The 21,103-nt window shown below is 56.2% G+C and overlaps 1 protein-coding gene and 1 non-coding gene across 5 annotated transcripts in view; both read right to left on the bottom strand.

Moving 5' to 3' along the window:
- SPTB (spectrin beta, erythrocytic) overlaps positions 1–21,103 on the bottom strand; it is a 122,413-nt gene that overhangs the window by 8,086 nt on the left and 93,224 nt on the right. For all 4 annotated transcript variants that reach the window (XM_081830369.1, XM_081830370.1, XM_081830367.1 and 1 more), the window contains exons 20-32: positions 19,908–20,171; positions 19,343–19,549; positions 18,851–18,940; positions 15,384–15,662; positions 14,786–14,916; positions 13,669–13,873; positions 13,043–13,417; positions 11,383–11,627; positions 10,126–10,264; positions 9,575–9,659; positions 8,545–8,741; positions 8,194–8,243; positions 7,622–7,700 (exon numbers count right to left, since the gene is read on the bottom strand). In XM_081830369.1, the coding sequence (XP_081686495.1) occupies positions 7,622–7,700; positions 8,194–8,243; positions 8,545–8,741; positions 9,575–9,659; positions 10,126–10,264; positions 11,383–11,627; positions 13,043–13,417; positions 13,669–13,873; positions 14,786–14,916; positions 15,384–15,662; positions 18,851–18,940; positions 19,343–19,549; positions 19,908–20,171 (2,346 nt within the window). The remainder of the gene's footprint in view (positions 1–7,621; positions 7,701–8,193; positions 8,244–8,544; positions 8,742–9,574; positions 9,660–10,125; positions 10,265–11,382; positions 11,628–13,042; positions 13,418–13,668; positions 13,874–14,785; positions 14,917–15,383; positions 15,663–18,850; positions 18,941–19,342; positions 19,550–19,907; positions 20,172–21,103) is intronic.
- Positions 16,930–17,060, bottom strand: LOC115942761 (small nucleolar RNA SNORA63). The gene has a single exon (XR_004077338.1). It is a non-coding gene; the product is annotated as a small nucleolar RNA SNORA63 (small nucleolar RNA).

Genomic DNA, 21,103 nt, shown 5'->3' with positions numbered 1-21,103 from the left:
GGCAAGGATTTTGTTTTTTTAAATCACATCTTTAGGTCTTTCATTTTTTCCTGTCTTACAGCCCCACGAGAACTGTGGCTCATACTCATCTTTACTCAACTGTAGTACTTGTATCTGCAAGTGTCTGCAATGAGCTAGCATTGGCCACAAGGATCTAGAGACCTGGATCATCCTCCCAGAGGGAGGAAGGGCAAGATTGGCAGGGATGAGACTGGGAGCCTGGGTGCCTGGCTTTGGGCTTTTTCTGTGGACTTGATCAGGCCACCCTTCTGACTTGGGTATAAAGCTTGGTGGGGGGTGGATTATTAATGCAGAAAGTGAAGCCTCTTTTCACCCCCCACCTCTCCATCTGGCCGTACTGCTCCTCTTGGTCATGGGCCAGTGCTTTCCCTGCACCTGCCGGGGAGGGGCGGGTCAGAGAAGACCCTCACGACCGTGTGTGCCTCTCTTGCTCAGCCTCTGCCCTCCACGGACTGGTTTCATTAGGGACTGTGTCCACATATTCTTCCCATACTGCCATTCTCCTTCCTTTTTGGAACTGTCCCCTGTAAATAAAGGCAGATTTTTCCAGGACTGCCTCCCAACTTCATCTTAACCTTTCTTCGGCTTCCTCCTCCTGAGTGCCTGACCCCCACTCCCTTAGCAGGGACGTTCAGAGGCCATGGCCGTCAAGGTCAAAAGTTAAATGGCCAGGTCATGGGTTTTGGAAAATGGGGGTTTTCCAATGTCTGCAAAGATTTCTTCTGTGCTCTTGACTATTCATGTGGAGACAATTTAAAAGCCAATCTGTCCCGTTTGCCCAGAAGGCCAAGGCCTGAGGAAGAGCCCAGAAAGAGGGTGAGAGAAGTGTTTGGCAGCTGTTGCCCCCCACCCCGCACCCCCAGGTCCAGGGAAGCAGAACTGCTCTCCAGGGCTAAGGGAGGAGCCACAGATGAGAAAGATGGGGCATGGTTTGGCCAGAAGGACCTTCCTTTCCCAGGCCCCAGGGGTAAATGTGCTTTGTGCTGTCTTCTTAAAAGAAAGCGAGGGGAGGGACAGGAGGTGGGGACTGTGTTCCTGCTGCCCCTGGAACCGTGCCATACTCGGATATGAGAGTCTGCCTTGCCCTACAAGGGTGGGACCAGTGGAGAGCAGGACACCGGGAGGGGGTTCTAGGTGAGAAGCTGGGGCCCAGGGCTGGCTACTCGTGTGGCTGTAGAGACAGGCAGGTTCTGCCAAAGGGCCCTGGAGAAAGGAGATGATCTGATTCCCTTCTGTCCTCCATGTTGTAAGGCAGGAGGCCCACTGCTTCAGCCCTGGCTCATGAGGACGATGCACAGATTACGCCTATACTGCTGAGGGGGTCGAGCCTGGAGACGCCACCCGGAGGGGCTGAAAGAGGGGGCCTGGAGGAAATTCTCGGTGGCAGGCTGGAGCAGCTGGGCAGTCTAGCCGATAAATGGGAGTGACAGCCTGAGGGAGAATGGCCCGCGGTGGGAGCTGGAATCGGGGGAGGTGCTGTGTGCAGGGTGGAGCCAGGTTCTTCGCTTTGGGGAACAGGTGGCTGAAGTGGGGGCATCTGAGAGGAAGGCGTGTGTGTGCCGGCTGCTGGGATCGTGGGGTCAGAGGAGGGCAGGGGACAGGCAGTACTGGCTGCGGGTTGGGGGACATCAGGGGAGGAAAGGGCATGGACAGGAGAGGCTTTTAGGATCTCACAGGACTGTAGTCAAACAGAGGCCTCAGTTCCTGGTGGGCAGGGGATGGCCACCTCTTTTCAGAGTCTTGTAAGCTTGACCTTTTAGGGTCCTGCCTGGCTAGGAAGCTGGCTTGGGCAGGCAAAATAGACAGAGGGCCACAAAGGAGGTTCAAGAAGGGGGGAGAAGAAAGGGGGCAAGATGGGTACATTTCTACTCTGGACTAAAGGGGTTGAAGGTGTACTTCCAGGCCCAGCCAGCTGCTGGTGTAGAAGACAGCACAGAGATGAGGAACTCCCACGAGAAAAATCACCTGGCTTGGGACCACAGGGTGTTTTGGAGGTTCTAGAAGATGCTCGGTGAACCCAGATGTATTAACAAGCAAGGAAACACAAGTAAGGGGGCTTCTCTCTAAAGGAGATGCTGATAAGCGAGAACCAGGGCATGAGGGTGCATCCTGGGAAGAGAGCATTCCACCTTTAGATGTGATGGTTTTTGCCCACTGATCTCACAGCAAGGACTGAGCCTGGAACGTGTACGTAGGCGGGTCCAGGGGGAGGCACTCCAGGGAGGTTGGTTTGGGAGGGCTTTGGCATTCATATGGAGAAGGCTGCTTTTAAGAGATGAAGGACTGCAGTGAGGGACAGAGAAAAAATGAAGGGAAAAATGAAGGCTGAGGTCATCTCCTCGATGCCAGTTCTACCTATGTTCTCTCTCCTGATACACCTGTGAGGCAGGTATCATCACCACCCCTATTTTAGAGACTCAGGAAAGTGGGGGTCAGGGAAAATGAGCAGCTTGCTCAGCCACACATCTAGTGAGTGGAAAGTCGAGGCAGCAGATCTGTCTGGTCCCAAACTCCGAGCTCTTCCTATGGAATCCTGCTGCATGAGGGGCGGGGACTACTGCTCCGGAGGAGAGCACCTACCCAGTGCAGTTCTTGGTCGAAATGAGCCAAGCCCGCTGATGTGGGATGAGTCAGAGAACACCTGAAGGGGCCGGAGGAGGGGCGTGGGGCCACACGAGACCTATGGTCGGATGCCTGAGGCAATCCAACAAGGCTTTGAAACGGAGGTGGGGGAAGCCGGCCACTTCTGCCGCTGAGAACTGCATGCTCCCCCAGTGTCTGATGTCTGGGCGCTTGTCCTCTGGGAAAGGGGTGGGAAGGAATGTGGGCAGGCAGCTTGGGAAGACAGTTCAGAAGACAATTGTTTACAAGAGAAGAAAAAGAGATGCTTTGTTGAGTTGAAAGAAGAAATGAAGAGATGGCAACTCAGGGTGAGCAGAGACAAATGCCTACAGAGAGGAGAAGGAAGGCAGGAGTGGCTGGGGTGGAGGGCTCTCATGAGAGGTGGGATGGGGGGAAGAGTGGCTCCACACCGGACCCCGGGGGCCAGTCATCCATCCGAGATGACAACTGGGACACCAGGGAAGATGATGGGGGTGGGAGGGCACCAGGTGAAGTGAGGGGAAAGAAGAGAGGAGAGGGGAATGTGCAGGGTCCCCTCAGACAGGGATGGGGAGACATGGTCCACCACCATCATGGGCGGGAGGAGAATGAGGCTTCCTTGGGAGCAGTCTTCACCATTCCTGCCCTCAGTGTGGGCTCTTCTGGTCCCTCTGCCCTGGAGAAGCTGGTGGCCGCTCCATCCCATGGTGACTCTAAGCCAGCCACTCAGAAAGATTAGAGAGAGAAGATGCCCACTCCCCCATCCAGATCCGACGCCCAGTGGTTAAGTTGGCGGCTTCAAACCCCATTTCTGAGATCGCCTCCAATGTTAACTGGGTTCTGTCCCGAGTCCGTCAGTATCTGGGATGCTCTGAAACACAGCTTGCAAGAAAGAATTTAGGGGCAGCCTAAAAAAGAACTTTGGAGCAGCCGGGCCCGGAAGATCACACGTGGCCACAGCAGAGAGAGCTGGGTGGGGGACACAGATCCAGACGGAGCCTGGAGTATCAGGGTGCAGTGCCAGATGGCCGGCAGACCCCACCCCCGGCAATGCGGATTCAGGCATCCTGGGGAGACGGGGCCATGCCCAGGTTTAGGGGAAAACAGAGTCCTTTCCAGGCCCCTTCTGCTCATTATGAACAAATATGATTCGCATGGGCTGAAAATGCCTGAAGCGGCAGCTCCGTTGGGCCTCACAGGGTGGGGGAGGAAGGATCGGGAAAGCGTGCTCAGGCAAGAAGAAACACAGCTGCTTCCTCCACACACACCCACATCCCTTCCATCCAAGGACAGTGGAGCCCGGCCTCTGGCCGCTGAGTAAAGCTCCAGGCTGCCCACCAGGGAGGCTGCTCTGAGGGGAGCTGCCCAGCTGGCCAAGGGGGTGCCAGTCTGAAAGGTATCCTGGCGGCTACCCAGTGCCTGCGACCCAGCACCCCCAGCGCCTGGGGCACGTCCCTCACATTTGCAAGGACCGGTTACTCCCTGAAGCCACAGCAACCTCTGAGACTATGGGAGAGGCAGGGGACCTGGGTGGCTCGACTCCCCTCCCTCGTCCCTGCTGAGATGCCCAGTCCTTTCCAGGGCAGCCAGGGGCAGGCAGTCTTGAAGGGTCACACTAAGAGTGACGTCTGTGAGCTGCACTTGGGTAAGAGTTTTCCCTGACCCCCTGATGAAGGGGCCTGATAACGAACAGCACCCAGCAGTTGCTTTCTGGAGTAGCCTCACGTCCCTGAGGCGGGCAGGGCATGACTACCCACACCGTGACCCTGAAGACTGACTCTTTCTTGTTGTCACAGCCCCTAGGAACACCAGTCCCTGTCAGGGATGTCTCTCACTAGTCACAGCTGCCCCGCTCGGAGAGTTCCTCAAGCAGGCCCCAATTCCCACCCCAAAGCCAAGAAACAGATGCGGTGTGCAGAAGACACCCAGCGCTGTTGGCTGGGGCCCCCTAAGCCTGGAGGGACTTGGATCCCCTGCAATACCATTTTCCCTCCGTGAAATCGATCATCACATCTCATCACAGATGTTACACCGGGGATTCTGAGGCACCCAGGGTCTGGAAGATGAGGATACTTGACAAGACCCCCAAGCCCTTTCCAGAGCCACATCTGGGATGAAGGGGAGACACACAAGGCAGGGGGTATTAGGGTGACAGTGCCCCAGGCACTAAGAGGAAGGGGAATGGCTCAGCCTGCCACCAGGCCCCATCCAGCACCCTGGGGCCATCTTCAGGGTCCAGACCTCCGCAGGAGCTGAGGCCCAACCCTGCCTCTCTTCCCCAAACAAGGACAAAGGCAAATATCCCAGCCCTTTACCTCTTCTTTCCCATCTCCAGCCTCACACCAACTAGCACCCGACAAGCGAACAGGCTCCTTAGAACTAAGGATGAGACCTGAGGAAAGGGGGGAAACCCAACTCTCCCAGCCTCTCCCTTTACTTAGGTACATTTTTGACATACAGGAATGTTCTGGACTTTCCGTAATCCCTACGAGAGGGCTTTATAAAGGTGAGGAGACCCAGGAGGATTAGGTGGTTTGTCTAAAATCATGCAGGAAAGCTCCAGCAGAATCATGGACTAGGACGCAATGTCCTGACTTCCACTCCAGAAGTTTTGGCTTTTTTGATACCTTGTTTTTTCTGCTTGGCCTCACACACACCTACACACTTACCTGTATGAATGGATTTTTTTTTTTTTTTTTTTTTACCAGAACGTGCTCTAATGTGGAAAAGTGGTGAGGGAGACAATTCATTGTACGATGATGTGCTTGAGGAAAAGACTGACGTGGAACAGCATGGACGCACCCGGGAAGGGGAGGACTGGGCTGGGGCTGGTAGGCTGCCCTCCCCCCCCAGGCTGTGGAGCCAGCTAGGCAGGGGTTCAGGTGCCTGGTCCACTCCTATCCACTCCCCCAAGCAGGAAGCCAGCATGCACTAGTGATGGGTTTCACAGAAAGCAACACCACATGGATCTATTCTACAGGGCGCCCACACCGGACCACACACACAGGGGACAGCAGGAGAGCCACCGTGCCCCCAGGCCAGGCCGGAGAGAAGGGGCAGCACACTGTCAGCCCTTCTCGGGACAGGCCTGCGGTTTCTGCAAAGGTGTCCCAGCCTGCATGGGACCCATTGTCCTCTCTTCTCAGACCCAAGACCAATTGGAGATTGTGCCCTCCCGTGGAGTTTTGGAGATCCTCATAAAGCCCAGCAAAGGGCTCAGAAAGGAGAAGCAGCAGCCTCGTGGCTGTTTCCATGAGGCCTCGGGCCTGGTGTTCATTGGATTTGCCATCTGGTTTCTTCCTGTACCAAACCCAGGCATTTTCCCCTCTGGCGCAGTGGCCGGCTCTCTGGGAAGGGTCTCCATTGTAGGCTCATTCCCTCCTTCCAGAGATGCCCAGGCCCAAGCAGATTTTATTCCCCCAAACCCAGTGACATTCAGGTGCTGGACGGAGGCGGCTCTGATGCACGTGTAATTACATTCACACAGACGAACATGACAAACCACGGAGTCGCGCAGGAGGTCACAAAGGAGCCCGCAGACCAGGGACACCACTGCACGGAGACACACAGGGATGCGCAGCTGAAGCGTGGGCCGTGGGGGACAGTCCCAGCCCCAGCGTCCACAGTTCGGGCCAGCCCCCAGAGTTCTCTCTCCTTCCAGTAGGGGCTGTCTCTGGGAAAAAGGGGCTGGGACGAAGTCCACCAGAGACCCCACATGCGCTGATGGGAGCTTCAGAGGGCACTTCTGGGAGAGGCCCTCCATCGGGAGCCCAGGAATGCCCTCTGCTGGACATGACGGGCCGGTGCAGCTCAGAAAGGGAGGACTCTGGCCAGGCTGGAGGCTGCAGAGGGAGCTCAGCGTGGGAGAGGGGGTGTGTGTGACTCTCAGAAGTGTGAGAACGGCCGAAATACAGACCTGACAGAGATTCTGCATACTCATTGTATGTGCATTTTTCTGGGGTGGCTGGTGTATCAGAAATTTCCACCTAGAACACCAATCTCCCTAAAGGTTCATGCAAGCTCAATCGGGCAGCTGGACAGGTAGGGGTACATGCACTGGGGAGCCATGCAAGGCACGTGCTGATGTTTTGTCTTCTTCTTAGCTGCTCCCCAGGGCATTTCTCCAAAATCCGGGTTACAGCCTCCCGGGCTCCCTGCACGGGCACCTTGGGTCTTTTCAGTTAATGGACCTATTCCTTCCTGAAGCCATGTGCCCCACGCCTTCGGCAGCTGGTCTGTCTTGGACCCTCCCAACACTTCTGTCAGCCAGGTCTCTGCTGCACCCTCCTTTTCTACAAGGCTGGGGGGGGGGGACTGGCCCTATGACCCAGAAGCCCTGGGGCTCTCCTTCACTCCTGCTTCAGAGCCAGCTCCACCTTCAAACCGACCCACAGGCATCAGGCCCAGAGGGGGTGGGGGAGGGAGCAAAGACGAGGGTGCTCTGTGTAGGAGGGAGGGATGGGCTAGAGGGTTGGGTGTCCCCCCTTCACTGCCCTGAATGCCCGTGGCTGAGACAGGCGAGATCAGATGGTCTGTTTGTGCATGTGTCAGAGAAAAAAATGTGTGTGTGTGCACGCGCGTGTGTGTGAATGTGTGTGTAGGGCATGCTGTGTTAAGGATGGAGTGAGAGGGAAAAGGGGAGAAGAACGGTATATAAAAATAAGTCTTCCCTGGATCAACTGTTTCTCCTAATGTAGATGAATTTGTAGATGGTGATGTATTTATACAATAAAATTTATTAGACTAGATAAAATCAAACTAGTAAGAGTCATGTCAGTGGGCTGGCATGTCAGTTTCTTCTGGGTTGAAGCGAGGAGGGGAATTATTCTAGAAATTAAGGAAACCTAAGTAAAAAAGAAGACTGATCTGAAGGAGGAGTCTGGAAGCGTGGGTGGTGCATGCCTGTCCTCGCGTTCTGCCCCGGCTGAGCCTAGTAGGGATGAGAGGGTTCTGGCAGCAAGGACTCCCAGGAACCAGACAGATAGGACAGGAAACTGACCGGGGATGTTCTCTCAGTGGCTGCACGATGTGGACCTCGGGGAGCCTCCCCTGCTGTCTCGCCTTCTTCCTCTTGAGGCCTATGGAAGACATAGCCCTCCTTTAGAAACCATCTCCCCAAGGCCAATGCCTACCCCTAGGACCTGGCTTCCCACTCTCCCCACCAGGAACATGTCAACTCTCTCCCGGTCCGGGTCTCCTCGCAAAGGCACTTAGCAAGGAACTGCTTAATCTGAAACGTACGGCAGACCCTTCAGAAATGGACATGGTTGGAGGCAGAATGGCCTCTGGGGGCACGTGTTCAGGTGGCTCCCAGAACGGGGCGGGTGGAGTGGGGGGGGGGCGTTTCTGCCTGTACCAGGCCTTCAGGCCACCCGTGTTTTGGGGGAAACAAAAGCTCTTCTCGGCCTTTAGGCTGCAGACACTCCAGATTTCTCTGGCTAGTGGCCCAGGTATTGTTAAGACGTCAGGGAGCCCGTTTCTGATGAAAAGTACCCTCCCTCCCCCTTCCCACCCATCCTCCCTGGCAGAACGCTCCTGCTAAATCCACTGCCTGGACCTCCCCACACTTACCCACTCTCCTCCTCGGGTCTCTCTGGGGTCTGGCGTTCTTTTAGCTCAAGCTAAGGGGAAGGAAAGGCCCAGGGTATCAGAGTAGCCACAGAGAAGAGCCTGCTTGCTGTTAGACCAGCTTTCCCTAAAGATGCCTCCCCACACACCTGGTGTTTGTTCTTTTAGAAGTCACCCCTTTCATCTTTTGCATTCAGAAGTACTTTCTGCGTCTCCTCTTTCCTTCCCACTCTGCCCCTCACCGAGCCTCTTACACTGTCCGTGGACGCCTAATAACAGGCTCAGAGTTCTTGACTCGGGATCCCCCACCCGAGGCGCAGCTGCGGGGCCTCCCAGTGCCTGTTCCCAGCTCACCGTGGTGGGCTTCTCCAGGGCGGCAAAGCGCTCGGCCCAGGTGGCTGTGGATTTCTCAAAAGCCTCGTGCCTCTTGATAAGCTTCTCCACACCATCCACCGTGTGTCCAAAGTCCCGGCTGGCCAGGTAGGGCTCCTGGGCGATCAGCCACGCTTCGGCCACAGAGGCGTCCCTCGAGAACTGGCACACTTCCAGGGCTGTGCGGGGACCAAGCCACAGACCCACCCGCAGGCCCCAGGGCTTGTTAGCGCTCAGCAGTGGGCCGCTCCACAGACAAGGGGCTGGCCAGGCAGGAGGCCCGCACAGGGGCCCTGAACCTCGTGGACACCCTGTTCAGCGGTGCCCTGCTGCCTGAGACCACTCCGTCCCATGCCATGTGGGCGGAGGGTTTCCTCATCCCCACCCATAGTCATATTGGAAAAACACATGAATTAGCACAAACACTAGTTTGAAAACAAAATATGATTCAGACGTCTCCTTCTGAGGAGCAGCCATTGGCCTGGAACGCCCTCTTCCCAGCCCTTGGCTGCCCCACATAATCGTGCACAAGCAACCAGGGGGCCGTCAGGCCTTTCTGGCTCGTGTGTGGCCAGGAGTGGTGGATTTTCCACCTCTCCTTAGTCTCCAGCTGCAGGAGACAGAGCCCTCTCTGTGCCTGACATGCTTCAGATCAAACATGTGGGAGGCGCCAGAGCCTTAACCTGACCCCTCCCCAGGCTACAGGGACACCAGCCTGGCACAAGGCGGCGGTGTCCGCCTGGTAGAAGCCGAGCCACTCAGGTTCTGCCTGGACCCAGGCGGGGCAGAGGGTAGGCAGGGAGAGGGCATGCTGGCTGGTAAGAGGTGGGCTGCCAGCAGCGCGTCCATGTGGCTCTTCTGTGCGGACGCCCGAGGCCCTTGGCCCCAGAACCTTGCTGATGGGTGGCATTCTGGGGGCTCTTCTCTAGGCAGTGCAAATCACCTCCTCCCTGTCCCCACCTCAGCAGGAGTCTGCCCCCTTTCCCAAGTTCTGGGTCGCAGGTGCACTCACACATGCGGAGCTGTTCCTGGCGGTTCTCCCACTTCTCATCCAGCTCCTTCCTCCTGGATAGCACCTGCTTCAGTTTCTCCCTAATCTGTGGGAAGGAAGGGAGAATAGCTCAGGCTTTTGGTAAACCTTCCTTTTGTCTGAGGGGGTGTGCAAATGGGTCCTGCAAAGCATGCTGGGTTTGGTCATAAGGACCTCGCTTCACATCTTGGCCCTTCCCCTTGCCAGACGTGCAACCTTGGGCAAGTTACTTAACCTCTCTGAGGCACGTGTGCTTCTCCTAGGACACGGGTGTTGCCAACGCCAAAGCATGCACACATGTGGGTGGTTAGGTGGGTTATGAGCCTGCTCTCCCCTACTAAGCTGCCAACCTTGGGTGGGGTTGCTGGGGCTCTCGTCCCTGGGCCTGCACACAGCCCTGATGCTCCAGGAGTGAAAGAAAGAGTCTCTCAGAGAAACCATGGCCCAGAGCTCCCTCCCAGGAAGCTGTGTGGCCCGGCAGGAATGCAGGCAAGGACAGGGAGGGGCTCCTCTTCACCCCACTGTCCTCTCACCTCCTCCGAGGCCTGGTGCTGTCTCTCCAGCAGGGACCCCCCCAGCTCCAGGCAGGCGCTGAAGTTCTTGCTCCGGGTGTCGATCTCTGCCCTGATGCCCTGGTGATACTTCATGAGCAGCTCCACCGAGGAGACGTCCCTGGGGGGTGGGCGGGCCATGGGTCGGGGAGGGAGTTTGGGGAAGAAGGAAACTCGAGGTGACTCTGGCCTGCCTGATGCCAAGTCCAGACCAGAGAGGGCCGCCCCCCACCTGCCTGGGAGTCTGACCCCACTTCCTCCTCTCTCTCTGGCCAGCCAGGGGGTCCTCTGCCAGCCCAGCCCCAGTGGGAACGCTGATGCCCTAGTGTCTTCCGTTGGTCAGTGGGCAGGGGATGGGTTGGGGGTTCAGGGACCCCGAAAGAAGCCTGGGAATATTATTTGACAATAAAAAGGAATGAAGTTCTGATGCTTGCTACAACATGGACGAACCTTAAAAGGTTCGCACTAAGTGAAAGGAGCCGGTCACAGAGGACCACATATTGTCTGAGTCCCCTTCTATGACGAGTCTAGGACACAGGCAAAGCTAGAGAGATGGAAAGCAGATTTGTGGTTGCCAGAGGCTGGGGAGAGGAGGGAATTGTGGGGTGATGACTGCTAGTGGGTACAAGGCTTCTTTCTGGGGTGATGAAAGTTTTCTAAACTTAGACCGTAGTGAGGGTTGTACCCGGTGATCATGCGAAAACCCCTGAATGGGACATGTTACGTGGCTGAATGGTATGTTATGTGAATCGCATTCTGAATCAAGATGAAAACTATAAAGTCTTGGCCATCAGGACGGGCACTCCAGGGCAGAGGGACAGAGATGGGCATGAGCCCCGCGCCCCAGACAAGGAGCTCCTTCTGGAGCTTGGGGAGAACGGCCGCCTCGTCCCAGCACTGGGCGGGGCGGGGGGGGGGAATGCACAGGCTCAGACGTGCGCGGCTCTGGATGCGTGGAGCACTTGCTCTCCCTGACAGCTGTAGCTGGGGTCACTGCCCTGCCGTCAGGTCTGAACGGCAGACGTCCTTCTCGCCACTCTCCAGGCTCCCGTTATTCTGCAATGGCCGGTCCTCCCAGGAAAAGCCGAGCCGCTCTGTTTCTGCCTGGACCCAGCCTCAGGTGCCCCCACAGTCCAAGACGGTCCCTCCAAGGAGGAGACCCAGGGCAGCGGCCTGGTCTGCCAGGCTTGGGGACAGAGTGGCTGAGGAGTGGGGCGGCCCCGAGCATGTCCCCCTTACCTAGGCTTCTCCTGGGTCTCGATCTGCCGGATGATGCCCTCCATCCAGGAGAGGAGGTCTCGGGCCATGGCGAAGAAGCGGAATTTGTCTGCCGTGTCTACCAGCTGTGTGCGGCGGCCGGCACAGGCGTCCAGCAGTGCTTGCCACGCGGCAGACACCTCCTGCTCCTTGTTCTGGATGGTCTCTGCTTTCTCCCCAGCGTATGCCTTCTGCAGGCGGCCGGCCACGTCCTGGAACTGCTGGACCTGTGGTTGGGCAAAACTGGACGTTGTTCCCTAGAAAGATGTGTCCTGGGCCTCTGATGGGCAAGAGGTCTGTCTCCTCCAGGTCTCCCTCCCCAGGGCTCTTCTGGAAGGCAAGATCTTCAGCCTCCCACCAGTGCTGGGAGGGAAGTCTCCTCGTTTTGGCCTCTATGGACCCAAGCCATCTTTTGGGCTTTGATGAGAATATGGGAGTGAAAGGGACTCTCTGCCCTTTAATCTCCCCAGAAGTACTGTAGTAAGAGTAACTACGTGCCAGGCATGTTTCACAGGCACCCTATGAAAGAGGTACTATTGTGATCCCTGTTTTTGAGATGAAGAAACTGAGGCACAGCGAGCCTGAGTGAGTGGCCTGAGGTCACTGACACTAGAAGAGGGGTGCAGACTGGAGTCCCTGTTCTTAACCACTCTGCATGCTGCCTGTCAAGGAAGGGGCTCTACCAGATCCCCTGTTTGAGGCCGGGCCCAGTGCAATGAGGCCTCATTCCTGAGACTTCAGTGGGCTGCGCTCCCCTCAGGGGCTCTGGCACCCCCAAAGCACAAGGACCGCAACAGGCCTCACCTCCAGCCAGATGACAAATTCCTAGGAGGTCCTCTTCTGAGTGAACGAGGGCCCGACCCACCTTGGCGTCCTATCCCTGGACCCCGCTGGCTGGGTGCAGGGCTCCACAGCCAGCCCGTCTCTCCTGGGGCCTCTGGAAGGCTGCCAAAGCCCCGGCAGGGGGGTCCCCTTGCCTTTACCCTTTCATCACTCCAAGTTCTGTGGAGCCCTGTGGGCCTGCAGAGGTGCCTCGGGGGCCACCCCACTGATGGGAGGAGGGGGTCTAAGCAGATCCTAGGGTACTCCCAGCTCCCATGTAGAAAGACTGAACAGCCCGGTGGCCAAGGGCATGGAGTCTAGAGCCAGGACGCCAGGACACCAGGATCTGAATCCTGGCTCCACTGTTTGTCCACACGTTCCAGGGAACTTGTTTACTCTCTGTGCCTTGCTTTCCTCATCTATAAAGTGCAGATGATGTTAGTACCTAGCTCAGAGCGTGGCCATGAGGAGTCAGTGACTAAATGTAATGCTGATACCAATACTTGGTGCTAGAAATGCACCATATATGTGTTCCCTAGGAGCCCTGTTGCACAACCAGAGACAGCATTTTAAGGTATTTTATGCCTTGGGTTTTTGTGAGGTTTCAGTTTGAAGAGCTACTTCTGAAGCTAAAGAACGACCGAAGGCCACAGCTCCCGCCCACAGCAGCCCAAGCTGCTGCCTTTCTAAAGAGGCAACATTTCCTGGTGTCCCTTGCAGAGGGTGACACCCCCGGGCCCCTGGGGAAGAGGTGGACGGCAGGGCCCTGGAGCCTGCGGGGGCGGTGGGGGGGGGGTGGGCAGCAGGGGACAGACGGCACCTGCACGCCCAGCAGGTGCAGCTCCCGCTCGAAGGCCGTGTGCACCCGGTGGAAAGACTCGGCGGTGCTGGCGTCCAGCCCCACGTCCTCCGGCAGCTCTCGGTGCTTCTCGTCGATGAGGCCCAGGATCTCCGTGCCCGTGTAGAAGTAGCGGTGCAGGTCATAGGAGGCGGCCAGCAGCTGCATGCGCGTGTCAATGAGCTCCAGCAGGTCCGCCCACATTTCGTTCAGCCCATCCTTCCACTCGGCGATCGTGGCCGCTTCGCTGTGGCCTGCGTCGATGAGCCGCTCAATGACGACGTTCACGTTGTCCACCCGCTCCTGCCCAATCGCCCCCGTCTCCCGGGCAAAGTCCCGGAACTTGTCCCGGAGCAGCTGGACGTGGGGGAAACAGAAAGGCGGTTACCGGGGCCCAGGGGTGGGGTGGTGTGATCGCCCCAGCTGCAGACTTCCGCAGGGCGGGAACCACCACCCCCTGGGGCCACAGCTCCCCAGGGCAGCCTGAGCTCACGCCAGCGCGTCTCCATCTCTGTGTAGCACTGCGTGCGTGCGCGCGCCTGGCATGACTGCTCCTGCGTCTCTGGCCTTCGAGGAGGACAGAGAGAGCAGTCACCGTGAGTACTCACTGTAACATGGTCAAAGTCTTGCCCCATCTCAGGGGAAGAGGCCACCAGCTCCTTTTCTGAAATCCACTGCTCCAAGTCATCTGCCTCCCGCTTCAGCTGGAACAGGTGATACATGTTCTCCAGCTTCCGCCTGCGTTCTTCGGCTATGTCCTTCAGCCCTGCGTACTGCTTGTCCACTTGCCCCTGAAGTCGGATGATCTGCTCCCTGGAATTCAAAACCAGAGAGCACTCAGAGACGAAGTCAGAGAGCACAGAGCAGCCAGCTCAGAGGGGCGGATCTGCTCCTCCCCAGCCCCATGGCAGGGAGAGCTGGGGAAAGGAAACTAGGAGAAATGACAGCAGCTTTTCCTGGGAAGTGCTGGGGAGAAAAAGAACCATCCCTTAGACCAGAATGCCTCAGGGGATGACCGAAATGTGTCCCCTCCGGACAGGATGCCTCCCACCATCATCTCTCACTCGGGGAAGCTCAGGGAGACAAAAGGGAACTCCTCCATTATTCTCCCAAGGAGGCTGATGGAGCAGCACTGTGAGCCCGGCTCCAGAGGCAGCAAGGATGGGGCCTGTAGAACCAGGGGCTCAATTCTTGGGGCTCCTTGGGAGATACTGGGGTGGCTGATGAAGCCCCACAGCTGTGGATGCCCTGCAGGCAGCTGAGGACCAGGCCATGTCTGGGGGTGCAGCCTGTCGTGTCTGGCCCAGGCAGACCCACATACTAGATGGGTGTAGGTTTTCTACCTTCATGCCTATATAATGATTTTTGCTGGGACACTGGGAGATCCTGAAGTACCTTCTGGACCATAAAGAGAAAAGCAAAGTTACTCTTCAGTGTCTCTTAGCATAATCTAATTCTTCAAAAGATTGGAGCTCTTGGTTCACCAAGAGGGTACTTTCGCTATTCCATTTTCTGATCTTTTTGCAAACCAGGCCTTAGTTGGCCCTGTTTGAAGTTCCTCATGCAAAACCAAGGCATGAGATGGAACTGGGCCAGCCAGCAGTCCAGAAAGCAGTGGCCTCAAACCCAGTTATCCCCAAGACTGTTGCTGTTTTCCCACTTGGACCTGAAGGGATCCTGGTTGGCGGGGCCCCTGGCCTGATGTCCATGACCCGGCACACTCACCCCTCAGGGTGGCCCGCAGACAGCAGGCTCTGGGCCCTGGCGGCCAGCTGCTTGATATTCCTTCCATACTCCTCCAGCGCGTGTTGTTGCCTCACATGCCTCTTCAGCATCACGATGGCGCCCTCTTCGTCCTAGGAGGCAGCGACTCTCAGGGCACTTGCTCCTGGAGGCGCCTGAGACTGGGGTGGGGGCAGGGGCGGTGGCTGCAGCCAGGCTCGTGGGACCCTCCCAAGAGAACGGGGCACGAGTCCTTCCTGCTGCTCGTTTCCCAACAACACCCTACCTTCCCCTTGATTCCTTTCTGATACCTACCCTCCCAGGCCCAGCTCCAATCTTCTGACCCCACGAAAACTTCCCTAGAGACGCCTCAGCTCATGTCTCCCTCTCTCCCGGTAGCCCCTCAGGACAGAATCCATGGCACCAAAAAGGTGGGGAAATCTTGGGTTCAATCACATCTAAGTCGGCAAATGGGGCACCTGGCTGCAGGACGTACGTTGTGGCGGGTGTCCTCGTACACGGGGGCTTACAATGTGTCACTGCCCCCTGGCTGCCCCGCCCCAGCTCTTCCTCTTGGCCTTGGCTCCCAGCCCCGGCCAACCTTGGGGGTCTCGTCGGAGATGATGTAGAGCTCCTGCTCACTGATCCAGGCCTCGGCCTCGCCTGCGTCCAGGTAGTACTGCTGGGCCTCGCTGGTGTCCTGCAGGCGCTGCAGCCTCCTGGCTGCTGCCTCCCGCAGCGCGTCCCACGAGCCCTGCAGGTGCCCCAGGCGCTCCTCCATGTCCCCGCAGTCAATCGCAGCCACCTCCACCAGCCGCTGCCCTCTCTGCAGCACGTCCTCCACCCGCGGTGTGTGGCCCAGGATCTCGTTCTGCAGCGTCTGTGGCCGGAGGGAAAGGCTGGGAGGTGAGGGAGGGTGGCCGGGCCCGCGTGCAGCGGGTCACCCAGGGCCACTTCCGGCACCTCTGGCAGGCCCCCGCTCTGGGAAGTGACTGTGGAGCGGGCAGTGGCCATAAAAACTGGCCCTGACCGCACAGCGCCCTGCATCCGTGCCCCCTGCCTTCACCCCTACAGCCTTTGGAGAGGGGAGGGTGGGGGGGGCAGCCCGCGGCGGGGTAACTCGTGCCCAGTGAGTGGCAGTGCTGGCCTTTGAGCGGGGCTCTCCCTGCTCCCTAGTCCTCCTGCGTCTCAGCACAGCTTGCTTCTTAGCCGGACGGGTTGGAGGAATGGAGAACGATTGTTAAATGGCCTTTGATATCTTATTTTAGCACCTCTGGCTCCGTGGGAGACAAGAGTTGATGGTGGCTCCTTGCTCAGATTTTAGGATTTTGGCTTTCCACCCCCCATTTCTATTTCTTAAATCTTTTGTGAGCTCTGTATTATTTGCTGTTTAAGCATTTGGTCATGAAGAGGGCATTCTCCTCTCTCTGGTGATGGGGTCGCCTTTTTCTTGGGTGGGCCATTCCCAAGTGTGTGGCTCACTTTCGGGGTCCTAGAGGCCCGGGCCTCGCTGCTTCTTGCATGTGGGCTCTCGGCTCCTTACACCTCATCTCCTCCCTTTCTACAATGTCCCCGTGGCCTTTAAAACCATCCGGAGGGCATACACACAAGCCACACAGGGACTGTCAGCATTGAAAATACACAGAACCAGTGGGAGTCACAAGTCACCTAACTTGCCGAAATGCCTTCTTACCCTTTATACTTGGAATCTCAATCCTGACAATTTTTCGTGGTCCACGCAGTTGAATTCAAACAACCCACGGTGTCAGCTCTGTGTGCCTCTTTCTTTCCCTGAGATCCTATAACTTCTGCAAGGGATCCTAAAATCTATTTCTCTCTTTTTAAGCAACTCCTTTCTAGGCTCCCGTGCAGTGTGCTTCCTTATGATGTATTCTTTTTTTTAAATTTTTTTAATTTATTTTATTTTTTTTTAAAGATTTTATTTATTTATTTGACAGAGAGAGACACAGCGAGAGAGGGAACACAAGCAGGGGGAGTGGGAGAGGGAGAAGTAGACTCCCCGCTGAGCAGGGACCCCGATGCGGAGCTCCATCCCAGGACCCTGGGACCATGACCTGAGCCGAAGGCAGACACTTAATGACTGAGCCACCCAGGCGCCCCTCAAGTCAGTGTTTTACTTGGTAAACATGTCTGAGACCATGCATCCCTGGCTGCTAAGCACCATGGCGGACAGGGCTAGAAAGGTAACAGCTTTATTTTGAGCAGGGGGCAAAGACAAGGCAGCACTTTACAGCTACATTGTAACTAGATCCTGCATCCCTTATGATGTATTCTTACTACATCATGTGTCCAACACAGAGCTATGAAGTTATTTCCTAGGTCCTGGGTCTGGTTCTAGGCTCTAGGGACAACATGGAAACAAGATCAACAAAACCCCTGCCTTCATAAAGCTTACACTATCATGGAGGGAGCCCTCCAGGTGATTCTACTGTGCAGCCCAAGCCAAGAACCATTCATGTGGTACCTTGCAGGATTGGTTCTAGTTGCAATGGATAACCATTAGAGCAGTGGTTCTCAAAGTGGGATCCCACACCAAGAGCATCAGCGTCACCTAGGATCTTGGTAGATGTGCAAGTTATCAGGCTCTACTCCGAGAGTTTGAATCAGTAGACCTGAGATGGAGCCTGGTCGACTGTGTTTTAACAAAGCCCTCTGGGTGAGTCTGGTGCATACTGAAGTTTGAGAACCACCGCAATACAGAGAATGATAAAATGAGATTTAAGCTGTAGCTCATCTAGCTTAGCGTAGTCTTGGCTAGGGCAGCCATGCTCTGCCAAGAGACTGTCTTTCCCTTCTTGGTTAGGGAAAATATACTTGTGTTGCCCTTTTCCTGAAATAGCAACCTTCATCCAGGGGAGCTGAGAGTCTCTTGGCAATCACACCGAGGCCAGACAGAGCCAAAGTCTTTGGTGTTGGAAGGACTGATGTCAGCTCATTTTACAGTTGAAGAAACTGCGGCCCCAGGGTACTATCTTCTATCAGTCTCCTTCCTGTAACTGCAGGTTGTGGCATTAATTGAACCCCTACCTACTACCTTCTAGCCCAAGACCCTGCCTGTGCACACTGGAGCCTTTGTGACTAGGTCACGTCAACTGGAAGCAAAGGTCTGAGGAAACGTTCGGACACCTCTTTGAACGTAATTCAGCCGCGTGCCCAGTCGCTGGGCTCTGTGAGCAGATGTCAGCTGCTGTTATTCTGAGGAAGGACCTGCTGCCACGGCCTTTCTTCCCCAGGGAGCTGCAATGCTGCCTGGCGTGCTGGGACACACTGCTCTTCTCGGGGACCAGTTTGCAGGCTCGTGTTGCTCTTGGCTGTGGCGCCCCCCACTTCCTGACCCAGAGAGTAGAGCAGGCAGGAAGGGCGACTCTCTGCCCAAGAGCAGGGCTCGATGAGCCCATGCAGCTGGCCTTCTTGGAAGATATGAGAGGATGCTTGTACTCCTGATACAGGAGGAAGTATTGCATCTGCTCACTTCCAGGAGTCTGACCGGGGCCTCAGGAATGACCCATCAGGCTTAAGAAAGAGCAGAAGAGCAAATGGATGTTGCTCCAATAGGCTCAGGGACCAAGTTTAGTGGCTTCCCATGAGTATCCTCATGTGGCAGAAGAAATGGGGCCTACTTGCCCTGAGGATACCCAACCAGCCAGGCTCAGTCCTGGAAGAGGGGCAAATCAGTCTTGGGAAAGAAACCAGGAGCTAATGGGCTTCCTTTCAGGGAGGCCACGGATACAGAAGCGATAAAGCACATGACACCCCAGGCCAGGGTGCTGCACTCACCGAGGCTCCGATGGGTCTGAATGGCTCCAAATCCCGAAGCATCTGGACACCCCCCTACCAGCACTGGCCCTGCCATGGACTTCCCAGAATTCTCTCTGCCATCACCAAAGCTGCTCTTTTTACGGGATCTGGGGGCCCCACAGCTACCAACAAGAACAATAATCTGCTGGTGCTGGCCTTCTGCAGGTCAGGGCTGGGCATTCCACCCTGCGCAGGGCAGGGGTAGGGAGGGGGCAGGTGGGGGGACTAACCAGGTGAAGCAGGACTCACCTGATTCTTCTTCATTAACAGCTGCACAGTTTGCAGATTCGTGCCATAGTCGGCTGACTGGGCCAGAGGCAGCCTCTCTTCCACCCAGAGCTATAGAGACCAGAAGGCAGGGGTCAGCTGGTGACAGTTGTGGCCACCCTCTTCCAAGCACTCACCCTGGGTCAGACAGAGCTCTCTCCTGTCCCCATTTTACAGATGGGGACACATAGATATTTTGAATTGAGGTTCCAAATAACTTGCTTCTGGTCATACAAGGGGAAGGTAATATAGGTGGATCTTGAACCCAAGTCTGTCTGTCCCAAAGTCTGTGACTGAGTTACCGTCCAAAAAGCACTGGCTTCACTTTCATATTTAATGTAATCATCACAACAGCTCTGCGATCAGGAGGTGAGAGGACCAGACATGTGCTAAGAACCACCCTGGGCGGCAGCCAGTCATCCTGATAGCAGCTGCCGGCTCAGCCCCTGGGGGTGAGGTCTGCGGCCAACTCACTGTCTCATCCTCTAAGTCCCTGCTGATCTGCAGCTTGGCTCGGGATGATTCCAGCTGCTTCTTCCTCCTCTCCAGGGGCTCCAGGAGGTCCAGGAACCGCCTCTCGATGCTCATGTCTGTGTCTCCTGCCTCCTCTCCCAGTGAGGGCACCTGAGCAAGCAGCTCCCCCAGCTCCTCTTTCCGCACGTTCACTTGGTCCTCCACACGCTGGGACACAAGGGGACAGAGTCTGTTAGTAACAGCCTTGGCACCTGGGTAGTCCCATGTCCTCTTCATCATCCATATCCTATCCATCCTTAAAGGCCCAGCCTCCCCCAGGAAGTCTCCCTGGATGCCCCCACTCATCCTTCCCGTAAGTGCCTGTCCTATACTTCTCGTGCATGCTTTATTTTTAACCCAGGATCCCTCTCTTACCCACTGCAAAGGAGTAGGAGACGGGTTATGAACCAGGAGACATTTTTGCTCCAGCCCAGCTCAGAGGAACAGAAGGAGTACTTTCAGGTTTCAGATTTGCTCCCCCAGATCTCCTAGTCCAACATTCCCAGTCTACAACCCACTCACGTGCCTTCAGCTTAGTCAACATCCGGTTGACGCTGGTCAGGTCCTTGCCCGGGTCATCAGACCGCAGCTGGTCCTCCATAGCGCTGATCCACTTGTTGAGGTCAGCGTGGGTCTGTGAGCGCAGGTAGGAGCTCCTGGCAGCTGAGAGGTGCTGGGCCCTCTCCTGGGTGGTGGCCTGAAGCTCATCCCAGAGCCGGTGCAAATCTTCCAGCCTCTGGGACACCAGGGCTCTATACTGGGTCTTCTCCTCCATCAGCTGCTTTCCTTCCTGCGTGGGGAAGCAGGAGGGCTCACCTGTGAGGCCCGGCAGCCTTGAAGCAGCCCTGCTCCGTGGGGTTGCCGGGGGTTCACCGAGGGGAGATCACGGAGGCGCAGAATCTGCCTAGAACTCAGGTGAGGCTCCACTGAAAGACTCTGCACTCTCAGAGTTATTTGCAGGAGAAGGTGGGACAGGGAGGGGTGTGTTTGGGGCAAAGGACTCAGGGAGACTGTAGTATGGGCAGTTCTTGCAGGCCAGGATCAGCTGATGTTAAATTATTTTTTAATTAAAAAAAAAAAAAGATTCAAGATCCATCCAGGTACAGCCAGCATGGAAAGGCCTCCACTCTCTCAACTGTCTTCCCAGGGGCTGTGCACTAGCCTTTGGTGATATCTTTTCGTTACTGGGTTTGTCTTACTGGGTTTTCACCTGCATAAATGTACCCTTTCAGGTGGATACAGTATGATATGACTTGGGCCTAGGAATATATGTTGCTAATAACAATCAATATTTACTGGATGCCCCATAAGTGCCAAGTACTATGTATGCTAAGTGCTTTAATGTCCACAATTCCCTTGGGTAAGTACTGTTATTATCCCCATTTTTCAGATGAAGAAACTGAGGCCCAGGGAGGTTGAGGAGTCAGACAGTCTGGTTCAGAGTCTGCACCTTCGACCACTATGGATGTTGCCCCGTGTGGACCCTACGCCTGCTTCTTCCTGGACAGCCACAGCAGGGAGGAGCAAAGGTAAGGGATTCCCGGATTGAACGCCAGCTACATTTTGACTTGGGCCCTGGAGCAGGCCTGTTATAAGGGGGTCATCCTTTTAGGGTCCCCCATCTATGAGGGGTGTGAATGACCACTCCCTGGTGGTCTTGCCCATCCAAACGATGAGGGCCCATGGTCCCCTGGACCACTCTGCTCATCTGCCATATCCCCC

Source organism: Leptonychotes weddellii, chromosome 9 (assembly GCF_054177405.1).
Source record: "Leptonychotes weddellii isolate Sample4059 chromosome 9, ASM5417740v2, whole genome shotgun sequence".
In the NCBI taxonomy this organism is placed as follows: domain Eukaryota; kingdom Metazoa; phylum Chordata; class Mammalia; order Carnivora; family Phocidae; genus Leptonychotes; species Leptonychotes weddellii.
Note: the sequence above shows the minus strand (reverse complement) of the source record. Positions and strands in the feature narration are given on the sequence as shown.